Source organism: Taudactylus pleione, unplaced genomic scaffold, assembly GCF_031769625.1.
Source record: "Taudactylus pleione unplaced genomic scaffold, aTauple2 ptg000537l, whole genome shotgun sequence".
NCBI classification, from domain to species: Eukaryota; Metazoa; Chordata; class Amphibia; order Anura; family Myobatrachidae; genus Taudactylus; species Taudactylus pleione.
In genome coordinates this window covers 2939334-2956036 of record NW_028284939.1, presented here as the reverse complement: position 1 = coordinate 2956036, position 16703 = coordinate 2939334, and the positions used below count along the sequence as shown (strand labels likewise).

Below are 16703 nucleotides of genomic sequence, written 5' to 3'. Positions count from 1 at the left end.
AGTCTCTGACGCATGTACAGTTGGGTATGTAGGCTCCGACGCATGTACAGTTGGGTATGTAGGATCTGACACCTGTACAGTTGAGTATGTAGGCTCTGACACCTGTACAGTTGGGTATGTAGGCTCCAATGCATGTACAGTTGGGTATGTAGGCTCTGACGCATGTACAGTTGGGTATATAGGCTCCAACACATGTACAGTTGGATATGTAGGCTCCGACGCATGTACAGTTGTGTATGTAGGCTCTGACGCATTTACAGTTGGGTATGTAGGCTCCGACGCTTGTGCAATTGTGTGAAAGCCTGAATCAGGTCCTATTGTCCGTTTGTGTCTTAGGTGAACTGTCCTCCTTGTAAATCCAGTGCAGCATTGGAAATAAAACCCCTATTCGCTCTCCCTTCTGTCTATGTAAACGAGGGCTAAATCTATAACCTAAATCACTGATTTAAAAAAATGTGTTCTAGGCATTTCCCGATTTATCACATTTTTATTATTTCCATGTTTGCCGACAGGGAGCTGACATAATGATGTATGTCGGTGGAGATACTGTAGGAGACAGGAATATGCAGCATGTGCTGAGGGCAAACACAACTTAGTAACAAATATGTTTTCCTATTGTTTTCTGTGTGATGTGCAAACAACTGAAATAGGTAAAACAATCTGCTTTAATCATGTTTTGTTGCTAACAAGTGAGTTTGTGTTGTGATCCATGATGGCAGTGAAATGGGACAGACTTTCACAGAATAATGACACTGTGCAATGAACAACTCCGGCTATTTGTACTGCTTTGGGGTATAGCGTTGTACTTAAGACACAGGTAGCCCTGGCAAGCGGCGAATAGTGTGACAGTAACTTGCCATGAAATGTATGAATGCCATGACATTTCCTTTTCTGGACTGGGGTCCTGAAATAATTGTAAACCCATAACTGGTAGCTTTTTTGGAGATTGGGCCCATTGCTGGTAGAAATTTTGGTGCGCTAAATCAATATTCATGAGCATACGGCTTATCGGTGTGCTAAGAATGTCTGTCTTGTGAAGATTGGTCACAAACAAGCTCTGTAATCTCATTGGCTCCTGTGGTCTCAAGTACATCGGTTCAACACACAAAATGGCTGCCGCCTCTGTGTCAGTAACACTCTTTGATAACAGGGTACAGATAACAGAAATTGGCAGAAATCCACAGCCACCAATTGTAGTAAAGTAATTTTCACCAGTCTTAGGCAAATTTACTGTCTCGTTCCATTCACTACAGCAAATGGAAAGTCACAAAAGCATTACTTTGACTTAAGCGAAGCCTCGTATCACTATTTCGTCCATGTCCTCTTGGTCCTATACTCGGGCTGTCTGAGGTAAAAAAAAAAAAGTTACAGTCGTATAAGACGTTCATTCTGTAGCTTCACATTCTGTAATTTCATGTGATATTTGATCTGCCTCTGTCAAGTTCAATGTGTACCACAGCTACTAATAACAGATGGCAACCCATCCCCCTGATCATGGCTTAATGCGTTATGCTATCATTTGTTTTTCCTCCCTTGTGCTATTTAGTCTTTAAGCCATACGTATTTGGAACTGAGCTGCCACATTGATTTAGTGTATACAACTAATTTTCTTGTCTATTCACATTTCCGCTAAGTAAAGGAAAAAGGAATTATGAAGGAGACTGTGTGTGTGTGTATATATATATATATATATATATATATATATATATATATATATATATATATATATATATATCATACATACTTTGCATAAAAATTAATGCCCTGTCTTAAAGCCATATTTGGCCGTGTTCTGACCGTCCTTTCTTGTCACAACATTCAGTGTCCTTCTGGCAGCTGGCGTGGGAGAAAGAAAACATTGACTTTATATGGAACCATACAAATAAAATAACGACATACACACTGCTAACAAAAAAAAAAAAAAAAGACTTATCTGGGAAAAACATGACAAGGTGGGGTCTATTTGTCAAGGAATATATGCAGGATATTACCCCAAAAACAGACGCTTTCAGGGGATACTCACAAGAATCCCCTAAATGTATGAAGGTGAGACCACAGCAGATATCTCCGGAAGCCCCCAGTGCAATCTTCTCTCTTCCTGAGGAGCATTGTGAAGGCATCTCCTCAGTGGTCCTACCATTCCCAAGATTCCAGGTGCTTAACAGGAGCCATTCAGGACTGTAACTAGGAGTGTAAGAGCAGAACCCACCTCCCAGGGCACCCACTCAGGCACTGTCTTGGCTGGTGGCAGCTGTATTTGAATTGCAGGATGCCTGGAACAGCACCCTCCAGTCTGGAGAGTCTCCTGAGAGCTTTAGAAGATGCCCTGGGGCAGTTTTTGTGGTCCCAGCCTGCTTTTTGTGACATCATGATGTCACTTGCGCAGGGGACAGGGCCGGCGGCTTCAGCACTGCTGCCATCGCATTGGAACTACAGAGTGGTGCAGTAGATGTGAGGTTGGCACGAGAGGTAGATAATCTTGCAGTGGCATTGGTGACAAATTGTAGACGGGAGAGACAGGTGAAGGGAAGGACAGGTAGCAGGAGGCTGCAGTGGTCAAGGCAAGAGATAATGAGAACATGGATAAGGGTTTTTGCAGCACCGTATCTAGATGGCAGTGCGCCCTGTGCAGCACTGCCACCCATCACGCTCCCCCCTGCCCCCCTCCCCCCCCCGAGCGCTTACCTTTCCCTCTAGGGGGTAGGGGGTGGGCAGGAACCTTCACCGGCATTCTTGGTGCACCGCGTACCACTGCAGGAGGTCTCTTCCTGCAGACCTTCTGAGCTCATTAGTGGAAGACTAATTGCTGAGGCTCAAGGAAGAACTAGGTGGGATAAGCAGTTGTACATAAGCCACCTAAGTACTTGGGAATCTAAGGGGAGGAAAGAAAGGTGTTAGTAGCTGGTGAGAGGTAGGGTGGTAAGATGATTTCTTGAGGGTGGATGCATGCTTGAAGATGAAAGGGAAATTGCCAGTGGAGGAGAAAAGGTTGGAAAGGTGAACTAGGCGCAGTGTTATGGGTAGACCTCACTCTGCGGAATAGCAGAGAAATAACTGAGGGTGGTTACCGGAGTGGAGTGGAGCTGAGGGTGGGTTTGGGGTGCTGGATCTAGCCAGAAGAGATTTTATCACAGGTGCTGTCCATTTTGCTATTCTCAAAGTCTTGAGCAGTGAGGGAAAATGATAGTAGTTGCATTTCCATCAGGAAAGGAAAGTTTAGCAATTGAAGACGTGGTGGAAGTGGAACTGAGAATTAGGTCAAGTTCTTTAAGGTGTCAATGGGCGGCCATGAATGTGGTTTCAGAAGATAAGAAGAGGCGGAAGGAGAAGAGGTTGCTGTCTTAGTGACAGGCTCTGGAAACCAGGCAGCATCTATCACAATGGGGGGAAGACTAAAGGAGGAAGTAAGAGCAGAGCCGACAGTGTCAGGTGGTTTCTGGATGGAGATTCATCTGTGCGATACCGTCCGAACATGATGATCCGGCCCATAGTCAATATACAATGTTACAGGGAAACATGTTTTATTAATATTGTGTTTATATATACCTGTGTTTCATATTGTTTCATATTGGACCTCATTCAGAGCCGCTCGCAAAATGCGAGCGCTCGCTCTGAATGAGGGCGGTGGCTTCTCTGTAAAGAGCCAGCCTCCTTGCCACCCACAGCTTTAGCGAGCGGCCAGGTTGATGGTCGCGATGGTCAAGACCATCACGACCATCGGGGCTTGCGACGAGACCCTTGTGGTAGGGTCTCATCTTCCGCAAGCCCCAGTTAGCTTTCGGCTCTAATAGAGCCGGAAGCTCACCCCTGACGAGTGATGTCAGTGGGGCCGCCCCCAAATGGCAGGCATTCCTTCGGGAACGCCTCCATTTGGCCAAAAACCCCCCCACCCCGCCTACAAAACGGTGCGAGCTGTCGATCACCATCGACATCCGCCCCTATTGTAGTGAGCCCCGGAGCGAGATAATTTTTCTCTCGCTCCGGGGCTTGCGCATGCGCAGCGCGGCTGCTGCGCGTGCGCAGGGCCTCAACATCGACTCGCTTGCGAGCGCTCAGGGTCTGAATGAGGCCCATTGTCACCTATCATTCTCAAGTAATTTTTCACATATCCAAATCCTATATAATATTTAGATAAACCCAGTTTCAGCCTTTGTTTTATACTGTATCATTTGAAATCATTGTAGAAACGGTATTGGCCTGGGTATGTCACTTTAATGGGGGAAATAACCTCGCTAAATCAATGTACCTCCAACAATATTAGACACATTGTGATGTATTCTCCGAGCTGTCGGCAATGCAGGAATAAATATGTGTTTTGTTCGCATAGAAGAAGATTGTGCGATTTTCTTATTCACAATCATTGTCACTCAATGAACAGAAATTGGATAAAAAAAATAAAAAGGAAAAGGATATTATGTGACTTAATTATTCTTGTGTAGGCTCCCAAGAAACAGGAGTTGTTTCATAAAATCAAATGAATAATTAAGGATGACAGACAAGTGTCAGTCACACGATGTCATGTGTATTATTGTGTGATAATGTTACGAGAGAACATTCTGTAATGCAGCAAAAATCCTGATTGTTCTACCGTCCTGTAACATCTAAGTATCTATCAGTGACTGACAGTCTGCTGCGTTTAAGGACGGGGAGGCGGCAGCAACGGCCACCATTACCCAAAACAGAGGCGTGCCGTCGCCGTTAGGGGGGGAGGGAAGAGGCCAGGATCTCCGTTGGCTGATGGAGATTTCCTGTCCTGTTTGTTGTATCTCCGGCGCCCGGCCCGCGTGACTCCGTGGGTCACTCAACCGGGTGATGCGATCGCATGACTACCTGATGCTGCGTCGTTAGACGCAGCACGGATAAGTAATACATGCAGGAGCAGTGACTCCTCCTGCTGCATTACCATGACAGTGCTTTCGCAGCTGCTAACATGCTAGCATTTGCGGCCGCAGCTGAATCACCCAATGTGTGCGCGGCTGCTCTGCGGAAATACGCATATGTCGCAGACGCCTGGAGATGTATTGAGCCGCCCACAGTTGCCAAGTATCTGAATCTGCGTAGAAAGATGCAGCATCGGTTGCCGATCATTCGATCATCTCAGTCCTGAGTGAGCCGGTGGTCCAGCAGAATGGCCGCGGAAACAGAGGCGCCAGAACCATATTCCTTGAGCACGATGTCGCAGACGCAGGGAATAATCGCATCACCCCGCCACTCCCCGTTACCTCCCCCAAATGCTGCCTAACTGTCAATAGCACTGCGAGTATAAAGACGATGTGTACGACTACGGCAACGTACCGTCACGCATGCGCAGCACGACTTAAGACGCATTTGTGCGGTTTACTGATGAGCGCTGAAATCCGTAATCATCAGCACTGCGTACAACTCTAAAACAAGCCAATAGATATGTATGTGTATATATATATATATATATATATTTTGTAAAGGACTACATACGTCTCCATCAGATAATAATAACATTATTATTGTGTTGTTACAGTGTGTCTCAGTTGTTCTGCAGCTCTTTGTGGCCGCACTTCTCATCTACAAGGGGTCCAAGAATATTGAGTGTGACGACCCTGAGCGACGGCTGAGTGACAGGTACTGTACCCCAGGACCAGGGCTGTTCTGCATGTAAATCTGTTTTCTGAAAGGTGACGTCAGGAATTTGCGCCATCCTTCTTTGAACCATTAATATGAAAATTTTCTTTCCGGGTGAAAATTGGTTTTAGCAAAGAACATTCACATATTTGTTTAAAAGTTAATTACCACTTTCTCCTTGTTAAAGCATCCGCAATGCGGTATTCATGGAACAATGATACTTAGCAATTTTTTTTTTATTATCTCTTAATGTGAGCTTTGTATTCTGGAGAAAAAGTTAAAGAGACATCGAAGAACTAAAGTCACGAGAAGAGTTTCCCCGCAGTCTCTTAGACGTATAACTCAGCCCGGTTATTATCTCAGGGGTCCTAAAAAATAAGTTCACGTACAGATGTGTTCTCATCCTCTGTTGCTCATCGCGGCTAATAGCTCCTCTTGTCGCACCCGGTCCAGATGACTCGCTGCGCCGAGCGTCCATCTCACTCAATATGTGCATCTTTTACGCACGAATAAAACAACTGGAAGCGACAAAATGAGATTACACTGATCAATTTAATGAGCGACATTTGTACATCTGTGTGCGACAGAGTCTGAATCTGTGTACAGAGCGCCGCGATGCAGCGGCCGCGGCTTTTCCTCGCACCAAGTTCCGTCGTGCACGCACTTTGTACGTGTCTCAAACTAATTCCTGAGCATCTCTAGTACACTGTAAGTGGGGTTTTGTGGCATCTGCAATTCAAATGAAACGCAATGGTACGTGACTTTTCTCGGAGCCTCTCAGTCATGGCGGCCATCTTGTGCCATACCATATAGACCAGTGAGGTTTTAAGCGAGTGTGCAGTGTGGCCCCCTCCAAGCAGCTTTGCAATTCTGTCCTTGCAATAAATGGTAATGCAGCAGGAGGCATTACGCCTCCTGCAGGCATTACCAGTGGCGTCACAAGGGGGGTGCGGACCGCACCCGGGTGTCACCCGCCCAGGAGTGACACCAAAGTGCCGACTCCTCCTCAGTGACAGGAGCCGGGTGCTGCACTGTAGCGTTACACGCAGCACTTGGCTCCTGACAGTGAGGGAGCCAGCATTGCAAAACAAACTGGTCCCCAGGGGCAGTCCGCATCTCCGGTACACCCAGAGTGACAAAAACAGGGGTTCGAGCCACGAGGCCACGCCCCCACCCATGAGTCCATGCCCCCTTTTGCCGGCGCACAAGGCAGACCTGACCCCATCCCTACCTGCACCGGGTGTCAGAACAGGTAGAGACGCCACTGTGCGTTACTTATCCGAGCTGCGTTGTACAAGGCAGCATCGGAAAATCTGCGAGAACATTGGCCAGGTCGCTAAGGCTGCCCGCCATAGATGAGAGAAAGAGACCAAGAAATCTCCACCAGCCGACAGAGATCCTGGCTTCTTCCCTCCCCCCAACGGCGGCGACACGCCTCTGTTTCGGGAAACGGAGGCTGTTGCCGCCCCCTCCCGCCCGCAAACGCATGCACATGCGCAGTACGGGTCAGACGCTACGCAGATTCCCGGCCATCGGGAATCTGTGTTCAGCAGTGCACTAACTGAATCAGGCCCAAAGCCTTGTACATTATATAGATGTATATATCTGTCTGTGACATCTCCGTAGCTACAAGTTCCTGTTTTTATTCCATCTATATTTTGTGATATTGAGACTGCAGTTATTTTATCCCCAGTAACTTATTGTACTGTTTCGTGGTTCTGTAACATTTGTGTTAAACTTTGCATCTTGTTGTACATTTCCCTACTGTTCTTACTTTGCTTAATAAGACCAGAACGCCCTTAAGCTGAAATTTCATGTTTTTTTAAAAGCATCAGAAGTTGTATTACGAATATTTCCTATAGAACAACACTTACACCCTGATGCATTTTCCTTTGTGATCTCATTGAGTGTTTGTAGAAAGCCAAAGGTCAGATTCTTCAACACCATTCGGCTTCTCCTTCCGTGTCTGTGAAAGTGTTTTGTTACATCCTTGTTATTATGTTATTGAACCTAAAACTCAGGTTAATCTTACATGAAACACACGGCTGGAGATATGAATTCCGTGATCCCATTGGAATTAGGATTGTGACCTTCTCAGGTTCTATGTGTGTGGTAACAGGGAGCAGTGTAATGGGTACAGAGGGGGTGTAACAGTGCATTTCTAGTCTCCATAGTAACATTTAAGTGAGGGCCTGAAGATTAAGTTCTAGCTTCTGGGGCCCCTCCTGTAGCTCTGTTGTCAGGCTCAGTTAGAGAGCAGAGGGGGTGCCCCACTAGTAGCTCTGCCACTGGCTACAGAGTCTCCAAATATATAGTGTCTCACAAAGAGGAGCATAGAGTGGTATAGGACAACGGGATCCGCTCAAAATACCGACAGTCAGGATGCAGGCGCTTAGCATGCCGACACCTGTCAAAATCCCAGCACCGGGATCATGACGATAAATACTTTGGTTTGCGGGAGGGTTAGGGGTTAGGGTTAGACACTAGGGGGAGAGTAAGGGTTAGGCACTAAGCTAAGAGGTTAGGGTTAGGCACTAGGGGCGGAGGGTGTAGGCACTAAAGGGGAGAGTTTAGGCACTAGGGGCAGGGAGTTTAGGCACTAGGAGGGGAGGGTTAGGGTTAGACACTAGAGGGAGGTTAGGTTTAGGCACTAGGGGCAGAGGGTTTAGGCACTAGGAGCGGAGGGTTAGGGTTAGACACTAGGGAGAGGTTAGGTTTAGGCACTAGGGGTGGAGGGTTTAGGCACTAGGAGGGGAGAGTTAGGGTTAGGCACTAGGGGAGGTTAGGTTTAGGCACTAGGGGCGGAGGGTTTAGGCACTAGGAGGGGAGGGTTAGGGTTAGACACTAGGGGGAGGTTAGGTTTAGGCACTAGGGGTGGAGGGTTTAGGCAGTAGGAGGGGAGGGTTAGGGTTAGGCACTAGGGGGAGGTTAGGGTTTAGGCACTAGGGCGGAGGGTTTCGGCACTAGGAGTGGAGGGTTAGGCACTAGGGGGAGGTTAGGTTTAGGCACTAGGAGGGGAGGGTTAGGGTTAGGTGCTAGGGGGAGGGTAAGTGTTAGGCAATAAGCTAGGAGGTTAGGGTTAGGCACTAGGGGGAGATTAGGTTTAGGCACTAGGGGCAGAGGGTTTAGGCACTAGGAGGGGAGAATTAGAGTTAGACACTAGGGGAGGGTAAGGGTTAGGCACTAAGCTAGGAGGTTACGGTTAGGCACTAGGGGGAGATTAGGTTTAGGCACTAGGAGGGGAAGAACATGAATTATTCACAGACTGCGCTAATACGCCTTATTAGTGCTTAGATCGCAGGATTCACATGCATCAAAAAACAGTCATGGCTCCAAACATATAAAAATACACCCTTTTATTATAAAAATATATATGTTTCAATAAATAAAAAACAAACATTCAATTGTCAAATACACTGTCTCTTAAATTGCAACAGTAAAACTCTAATGAGCATATAAAACTGAATAAAAAGTTTGAAAAAGCCCCATTGCAAGGGGCGAATGCGTCAGGGAACTTCCCCCATTCTAAGGTGTCATTTGCATACGGATGCTCCATATCGGATGTACCATCTCCGCACTTCAACAGCCGTTTCCTGTTCTGCTGAGCGGTATTCCAGGTAATACAAGGAGGTGACTTTAAATTGGCTTTAACCCGGCAAGTATAGCGGGCTGCACAGCCGCCAAGGGAGACAGTAGCAATTGCTGAGGCAACGTCAACCCTCATCTGGCACCCGCCGACAGTCTCTGGGAAAGCCGACCTCCTCCAGACACCGCAGCGCTGTACAGCCTAATAGGCTATGGACAGGTATCATTGATTTACAGCGACATCTGATCAGACCAATTGCACTTGACACATTATTTCCATATACCGTATATACTCGAGTATAAGTCGACCCGAATATAAGCCGAGGTACCTAATTTTACCACAAAAAACTGGGAAAACTTATTGACTCGAGTATAAGCCTAGGGTGGGAATTGCAGCAGCTACTGGTAGTAATCCCCCCTCTGGTACTGTCCCCAGTAGTAATCCCCCCCTGGTAGTGCCCCCATTAGTAATCCCCCCCTGGTAGTGCCCCCAGTAGTAATATCCCCCCCTGGTAGTGCCCCCAGTAGTAATATCCCCCCCTGGTAGTGCCCCCAGTAGTAATATCCCCCCCTGGTAGTGTCCTCAGTAGCAATATCCCCCCCTGGTAGTGCCCCCAGTATTAATCCCCCCCCTGGTAGTGCCCCCAGTAGCAATATTTCCCCCTGGTAGTGCCCCCAGTATTAACCCCCCCTGGTAGTGCCCCCAGTAGCAACATCCCCCCTGGCAGTGCCCCCAGTATTCCCCCCCTCCCTGGTAGTGCCCCCAGTAGCAACATCCCTCCCCTGGTAGTTCCCCCATTATTAATCCCCCCCCTCTGGTAGTGGCCCCAGTAGCGATATCCCCCCCTGGTAGTACCCCCCGGTAGTAGCCCCCCCAGTAGAAAGAAATGTAAAAAAAAAAAACACTTACCTGTAACCCCGCTCCTGGTCCCGACGCTGCTACAGGCTCCTCCGCCGCTTTGCATAATAGGAGAGACGTCGTCATGACGACGTCTCTCCCATTACCCACTGCGGGAGCCGGAAGATGGCTCCCGCAGTGGGAGCATCAGTAGCCGCTGAGAGTCTGACAGACTCTCAGCGGCTGCTGATTACACCAAACACATAGCTGCCGGCTCCGGCGGCTGTGTGTTTAGCAGTGTGTAGCGCTGACCGAACTCCGTCCGGTCAGCGCTACACACACGGTGCAGTCTGTGTCACAGTGACACAGTCTGCACCGCGGCCCGCATGGTACGCTACTCAGCAGCGTACCATGCGGGCATGACTCGAGTATAAGCCGAGGGGGTGCTTTTTCAGCACAAAAAATGTGCTGAAAAACTCGGCTTATACTCGAGTATATACGGTATATATATTTTTTCTTCTCTCTTTTTCTGGACATTAATTTAAAATATCAACTGGACTCTTTTTGCACTATCAGGTGCTCATCAATGACTCCAATTCAGATTGCACAAGATACTCAAATGCACTATTTATTCAAGTAGTATTTTTTATTTAGTTTTATATGCTCATTAGAGTTTTACTGTTGCAATTTAAGAGACAGTGTATTTGACAATTGAATGTTTGTTTTTTATTAATTGAAACATATATATTTTTATAATAAAAGGGTGTATTTTTATATGTTTGGAGCCATGACTGTTTTTTGATGCATGTGAATCCTCCGATCTAAGCACTAATAAGGCATATTAGCGCAGTCTGTGAATAATTCATGTTCTGTCTTTTTTTGGGTATTCACAAATCCCATAGTTTAAGACTTGCTGCTTCAATTTAATTAATTACAGACATCTGTGTATTTAATTGAATTTATTTATTATTTTCCTGATAAGCGCCAGTATCATTAGTTTACTAGGAGGGGAAGGTTAGATTTAGGCAGTGGAGAGGGAGGGTTAGGGGTAGGTGTATGAGTAGGGTTAGGTTACTGACCGACAAGTGTCGTTATCCTAACCCTGACAGGATGCTGATGTTGGGATTCTGACCTCCAGGATTCCAAGCGCCAGCATCCTGTACCCAACCCAGGACAACACATGGCAGTCTGTCGCATCATAGAGCAGTATTTAATGGTGTAAGAGGGAGCATGGGAAGGGAAATCACCTTTTGAACCACAGAACAGTTGTATCCCATCTACTAAGGAAAAGTCCCAAACAGGGACATAGCTAGAAATTTGTTGTCCAACAGCAAGATTTTTAAGTTGCCCCCAATGGCTTCTAGAGCAGGGATAGGTAATAAGCGGGCCTCCAGCTGCTGTTGGACTACACATTCCAGCATTTCCTGTCACAGTTTTAGCAAACACTGATACCAATACTGTGGCAGGGCATTCTGGGATGTGTAGTCCGACAGCAGCTGGAGTCCCGCTTAATGCCCACCCCTGTTCTAGAGAGACAGCTCTCTCCGCAGAGCTCCACCAGAGTGCACCTGCCCAGTACTGCCCAGAGGGGGTGATTATTGCCACCTATTTTTACATATGAATTCTCTGCTACAACTTGAGGCGCCCTCTATTGGTACAAGTCTACCCTGTGAAGTATCAACAGCGTTATCCTTTGCATAGTTCATTTAAATTATATCATGCATCTTTTTTTAGAACTTATGTTTTATGTCTTTCTATCACTTGTATTATAGTATTTTTAGCCATAACCATTGCATTTAATGACATTTTTAATAAACAAGACTTACTTGAAAATGCATACTTGAAATGACATATATATATATATATATATATATATATATATATACCCCAAAGGACTGGCTAAATTGTGCCCCAACACCCAGCAGCTCCAAATGTAATAATTAGTGGTGCATGCAGGGGGAAGTGCTGAATGCCCAGAAACCCTCCATGACTGACTGATTTTTTTTTCTGAGATAGAAAGACCTCTGACTCTACGAGAAGTCAATGTTCTGCTTTTGAATTGCGGGGCAGGGAGACACCTTCACTTAAATTCCATATAAAGACATATTTCTCATACCCGGTACTTAAACTCACAACCTCATACGCTACAGTCAGACACCTAACACATGGAGCTGTTTGCTCCTGTACAGGATGCCTGGTAATTCTAACTATATGAAGTTAGTTATAATGGTCAGTTTATAACCATTGCAGCTAAGAAGTGTGTGGCTGCAGGGGATTGGATGTGTGGCTACCCCACAGCAACAACACCCCCTGTACCCATGGTAGTTGCGCCTTTGGTGCCACGACATGACCAATATTTGCAATTTTACACAAGCTGGTCAAGCAACTGTCTTCTGTTTCATTCCTAATGAACTAAATGCAACCCATCCAGGGATGTGACAAATATACAGTATAGGGAATATACTCCTTCCGATATATATTACAACAACACAGTAATTGCCAACTAACGCACCCTGGTAGTGGTATATAATAAATGTAGCTTATTTATTATTTCTTTGGAATTGACAATAGGTAATAGATCTCAAAGGTAAAATGTTGGTTTTCAAGCAAGCAATAAATAGTTTTGCATTCAGTCAAAAAATTACTTTCAGAGAAGTGCTGGAGTAATGTCCCTCGTGCACACACGGAATGATACCATTTATCTCATTCTCCCTATATTGCTGGTATTATCTTCTTAGAGGCCGGTGTTGATAAACGGGATCCAGAAGACATATTTCGCTACAGCAATCACTAGGCTAGGCAGCAATTACCGGTGGGGCCCATTGAAACGGACAACAGCTACAATATAGTGCTCGTGATTGATGAATAGAAGTTAAAGGTTGTAGAAACAAGAGGGTATATAAATCCAGCCATTGCATAGATTTGAAACAAGATGCCGTGTTGCAGAGCCGTAACCTCGCTCTTCCATGGCTTCATTGTAATGTCTCATTGATGGTCTTGCAAATGGCATACTGCAATGGGCACAATTTACAAAGCAAAGCAACATTGCACTGGGTCAGCAAAGATGCCACTGCTTACATTCCATCTCCCAAGATGCAAACTACCTCTGAGTGCGATTTATCATGGCTGATCTCAGGGCTAACTCCGAATGACTGAGTGCTGCAGAATTCTTACATCACACCTTATTTGAGAAAGTAGTCAATGGAATGATGTGCAGTTATTCAAAATATGACTGTGCAACGCGTTTCACAACTTCAAACGTATCTTTGAGTGTGCACAGGAAAGAGATCTAAATTATTATAATAGATATATAATGGGCCTTGTTTAGAGATGCGCATAATTACGAAAGCAGGCAGACCTGGCAATTTCTTGGTGAGCTGCCCAGTCGTCGTGGCCTGGATACGCAACTTAGAAGAATTAGGAGTGATTCTGTTTCAGCCGTATCCCAGCCAATTGTCACATAAGACTGAATGTTATGGATTAACGGGCAGCAATGAGGCATCAAGGGAACTTTTGTACATAAGAGACACGCCCTGTGGGTGCGCAGACAGATTTCCATCCTATTCTGAGCTGTGCGTGTGCAGAATTCAGTCCGATTTCACTCGTATCTCATGCCCCAGAGATGCATGTGGCAGGCTGGGTAGATATTTACCAATACTCCATGGTTTGCTTTTCCAGGCACCCTTTAACCACTGTTAGCATAATTCTTTAGCGTGACATGGGCCACCATGACAACCACAGTCAGATGGCACATGATTTAGTGAGCAGAGAGGCATTGGATACCCCTCAGAGCTCTGTCTTACTGTGACTACCACTCCTCCTTCTCCCCCATCTGCCATCAGTTGTACTAAACATTTACTAAGGACAATACAAATAAACCTTCCAGGCAGTATTCCTGCATAAGGCATATAATACAGGTGGCTCAGATGTCCCTATAGGAGACGTATGAAATATAAATAAAAAGTAAAATTAACAATATACTGTACTAGGATACACATGAAAAGTTCATGCTGTTGGGATGGGGGAACAAATGTAATATTAGGGAAAGATTTGGAAATACATGCACGAACCTGTTCAGTGGAATCGTGTATCCGTGTAAGGCTGTAAGCATTCATGTAACTGGAAAAATAAAAGCCATTTTGAACATACAGCATGCACAAAACCTGGCATAAAGCAGCTAATTGCCCTCACTGTGCATCGTACAATGCAATCAGTAGGGAGGGAAGGATATACTGACCCTACGCTCGCCCTACAATTGTTTCATTGCTTGTAAAGAATAACAGTAAGTATCAGGCTACCCTGACCCCTAAGGTTTACAATGTTACCGGCAGAACAGGAATTTCATTCATCACTACAGTAAGTCTCAGGATTATAGTGTTGAAGCCTTTGCAGAACACCTGAGGTATCTCGTCTCATCCTGATCTTTACATCCCCATGGGGAGGGGGGGATAGGAAGCTTTCACTTAATAACAAAGACAGACGTTGCTCTACACCATCCAATGTGTTATTGTAAGTGCTGGATTCTTTACAGCACACGCAATAAACTTATTTAAGGTTACACAGTTATTCTAACATTGTACCTGCAAACTGTATACAGGGCCTGATTCAGACCCGGACGCTATTTGCGTCTGCTCGCTGGCTAAAAGGTGCCGGCTGTTTAAATCATGTGCTCGCACTGCATTGAGTAAATCCGCCCACTATGCGCTCGTACCTGTATAAAGGCGCCCCTTTGCCACTCGCAACACACATCATCTCCGGCAGCTGTAGGATTAATCGGGAACATCGAGAGCCATCGGAGCTGCTCGCAGCGCTTGTGGTAGCCTTTTCCCACCACAACATTGCGAGCAGTTCAGGCTAAAATACAACCCAGTCACGTGTGTAATGACGCTACCCTGCTAATTATGCACGCCCATTAAACGCCGTTCTGACGGTCAGGCACGCCTGCGTTCACACATCCACACCCCCGTTTACAAGCACCCTTCCCTTGTTACCACCCACAAAAGGCACTATCTGTCACTCAAAATAGTGGCCCGACTGCGGGCTACGGGCGAGCACTTTCCCATCGCAATGGCTGGTTCGCGCATGCGCATTGCGACTCATACGTATGCGCAGATTGCAAAAAATCGCTCAATGCGAGCGAGCGCAGCATAGCGTCCGGGTCTGAATCAGGCCCACAGTACACATAGAGAAACATGGCTCCATACATCATAGTACATGGTGACATCACAACGTATGTAAAGCGCTATAATTGTGCATGATTTACAGTCCGCTTGCACAGGTGAATCCCGCCAGTGCCACCCCAGCCTAGCACCTATATCATAATCTCGCTTCCTTCCCTATTTGCTCAGGAATGCTGATTCCGTCTATCCCCAGTCTTCTAAGCCCTCCCTGCAGCAACGACTATTTGTTCTGGCGACGTTTTCTTATTTTCGTTTGGCTTATCTGAAGTACAAATGCAGCCATTAAATGATCAATGAATAATAATGCATATAATGTAGAGTATTAACTTCTTCATGAACCCTTTCTTTCAGTGGAACATTAGCAGAGCTCCACAGAACTCATGTGGCAATCACTGTCTTTTATTAATGCAATCATTGATTTATTATCATTTATTCATGTAGCGGCACAAAATTATACAGCAATGCACATATAATATTTATGTCTTTCTGTGTTATATGATATAGATAGATAGATTGGCCCTCATTCAGAGCCGTACGCTCTGAGCAGAGCGCACGCTCTGAATGAGGGCCGGGCTCCATTTTCATGGAGCGTCCTCCTGGACACTCGTATAGCTGTGGGTCACCACCCACAGGCTATACGAGCGTGCATTGTGATGGTCGCGATGGTCGAGACCATCACGACCATCGAATTTGCGAGCCGGAGCCTGCGGTTGAGGTTTTCAACCGCAAGCTCCGGAGTGATTTTGGCTCTATCAGAGCCAAAATCACTCCCACTGACATCACTAGTGATGTCAGTGGGCAGGCTTCTGACGGGAGGCGTTCCCGTGGGAACGCCCCCGTCAGGGAGGCACGCCCCCGGCACGCCCACCAAAGGGGGCGTGCTGTCAATCAACATTGACAGCACGCCCACTTTGATCGGACACAACGAGCGAAGGACTTTCCTTCGCTCGTCGCGTCTGGCGCATGCGCACGACGGAGCTCCCTCCGTCGTGCGCATGCTCAGTCCATAACATCGACCCACTTGCGAGCGGACAGCCGCTCGCGAGTGGGTCTGAATCAGGCCCATAGATAGATAGATAGATAGATGATACAGTAGATAGATAGATGATACAGTAGATAAATAGATAGATAGATAGATAGATAGATAGATATGAGATAGATAGAAAGATGATACAGTAGATAGATAGATAGATAGATAGATAGATAGATGTGAGATAGATGGATGGGTGGATAGATAGGATATGAGATAGATAGAATATGAGATAGATAGATATTAGATAGATATTAGATAGATAGATAGATAGATAGATGATATGGTAGATAGATATATTAGATAGATATATATTAGATAGATATTAGATAGATAGATGATACAGTAGATAGATGGTAGATAGATATTAGATAGATAGATAGATAGATAGATAGACAGATATTAGATAGATAGATAGATAGATAGACAGATAGATGTTAGATAGAGAGATAGATAGATGTTAGATAGATAG

The 16703-nt window shown here is 45.9% G+C and overlaps 1 protein-coding gene and 1 long non-coding RNA gene across 4 annotated transcripts in view; one reads left to right on the top strand and one right to left on the bottom strand.

Annotated features, from left to right (window-relative positions):
- Positions 1-16703, top strand: part of LOC148500961 (ninjurin-1-like) — a 99541-nt gene that overhangs the window by 40751 nt on the left and 42087 nt on the right. For all 3 annotated transcript variants that reach the window (XM_088451115.1, XM_088451116.1, XM_088451117.1), the window contains exon 4: positions 5498-5598. In XM_088451115.1, the coding sequence (XP_088307241.1) occupies positions 5498-5598 (101 nt within the window). The remainder of the gene's footprint in view (positions 1-5497; positions 5599-16703) is intronic.
- The window catches only part of LOC148500962 (uncharacterized), a 46452-nt gene continuing 30311 nt past the window's right edge, over positions 563-16703 (bottom strand). The window contains exons 2-3 of the long non-coding RNA XR_015870098.1: positions 14092-14140; positions 563-1345 (exon numbers count right to left, since the gene is read on the bottom strand). This is a non-coding gene — a long non-coding RNA (uncharacterized LOC148500962). The remainder of the gene's footprint in view (positions 1346-14091; positions 14141-16703) is intronic.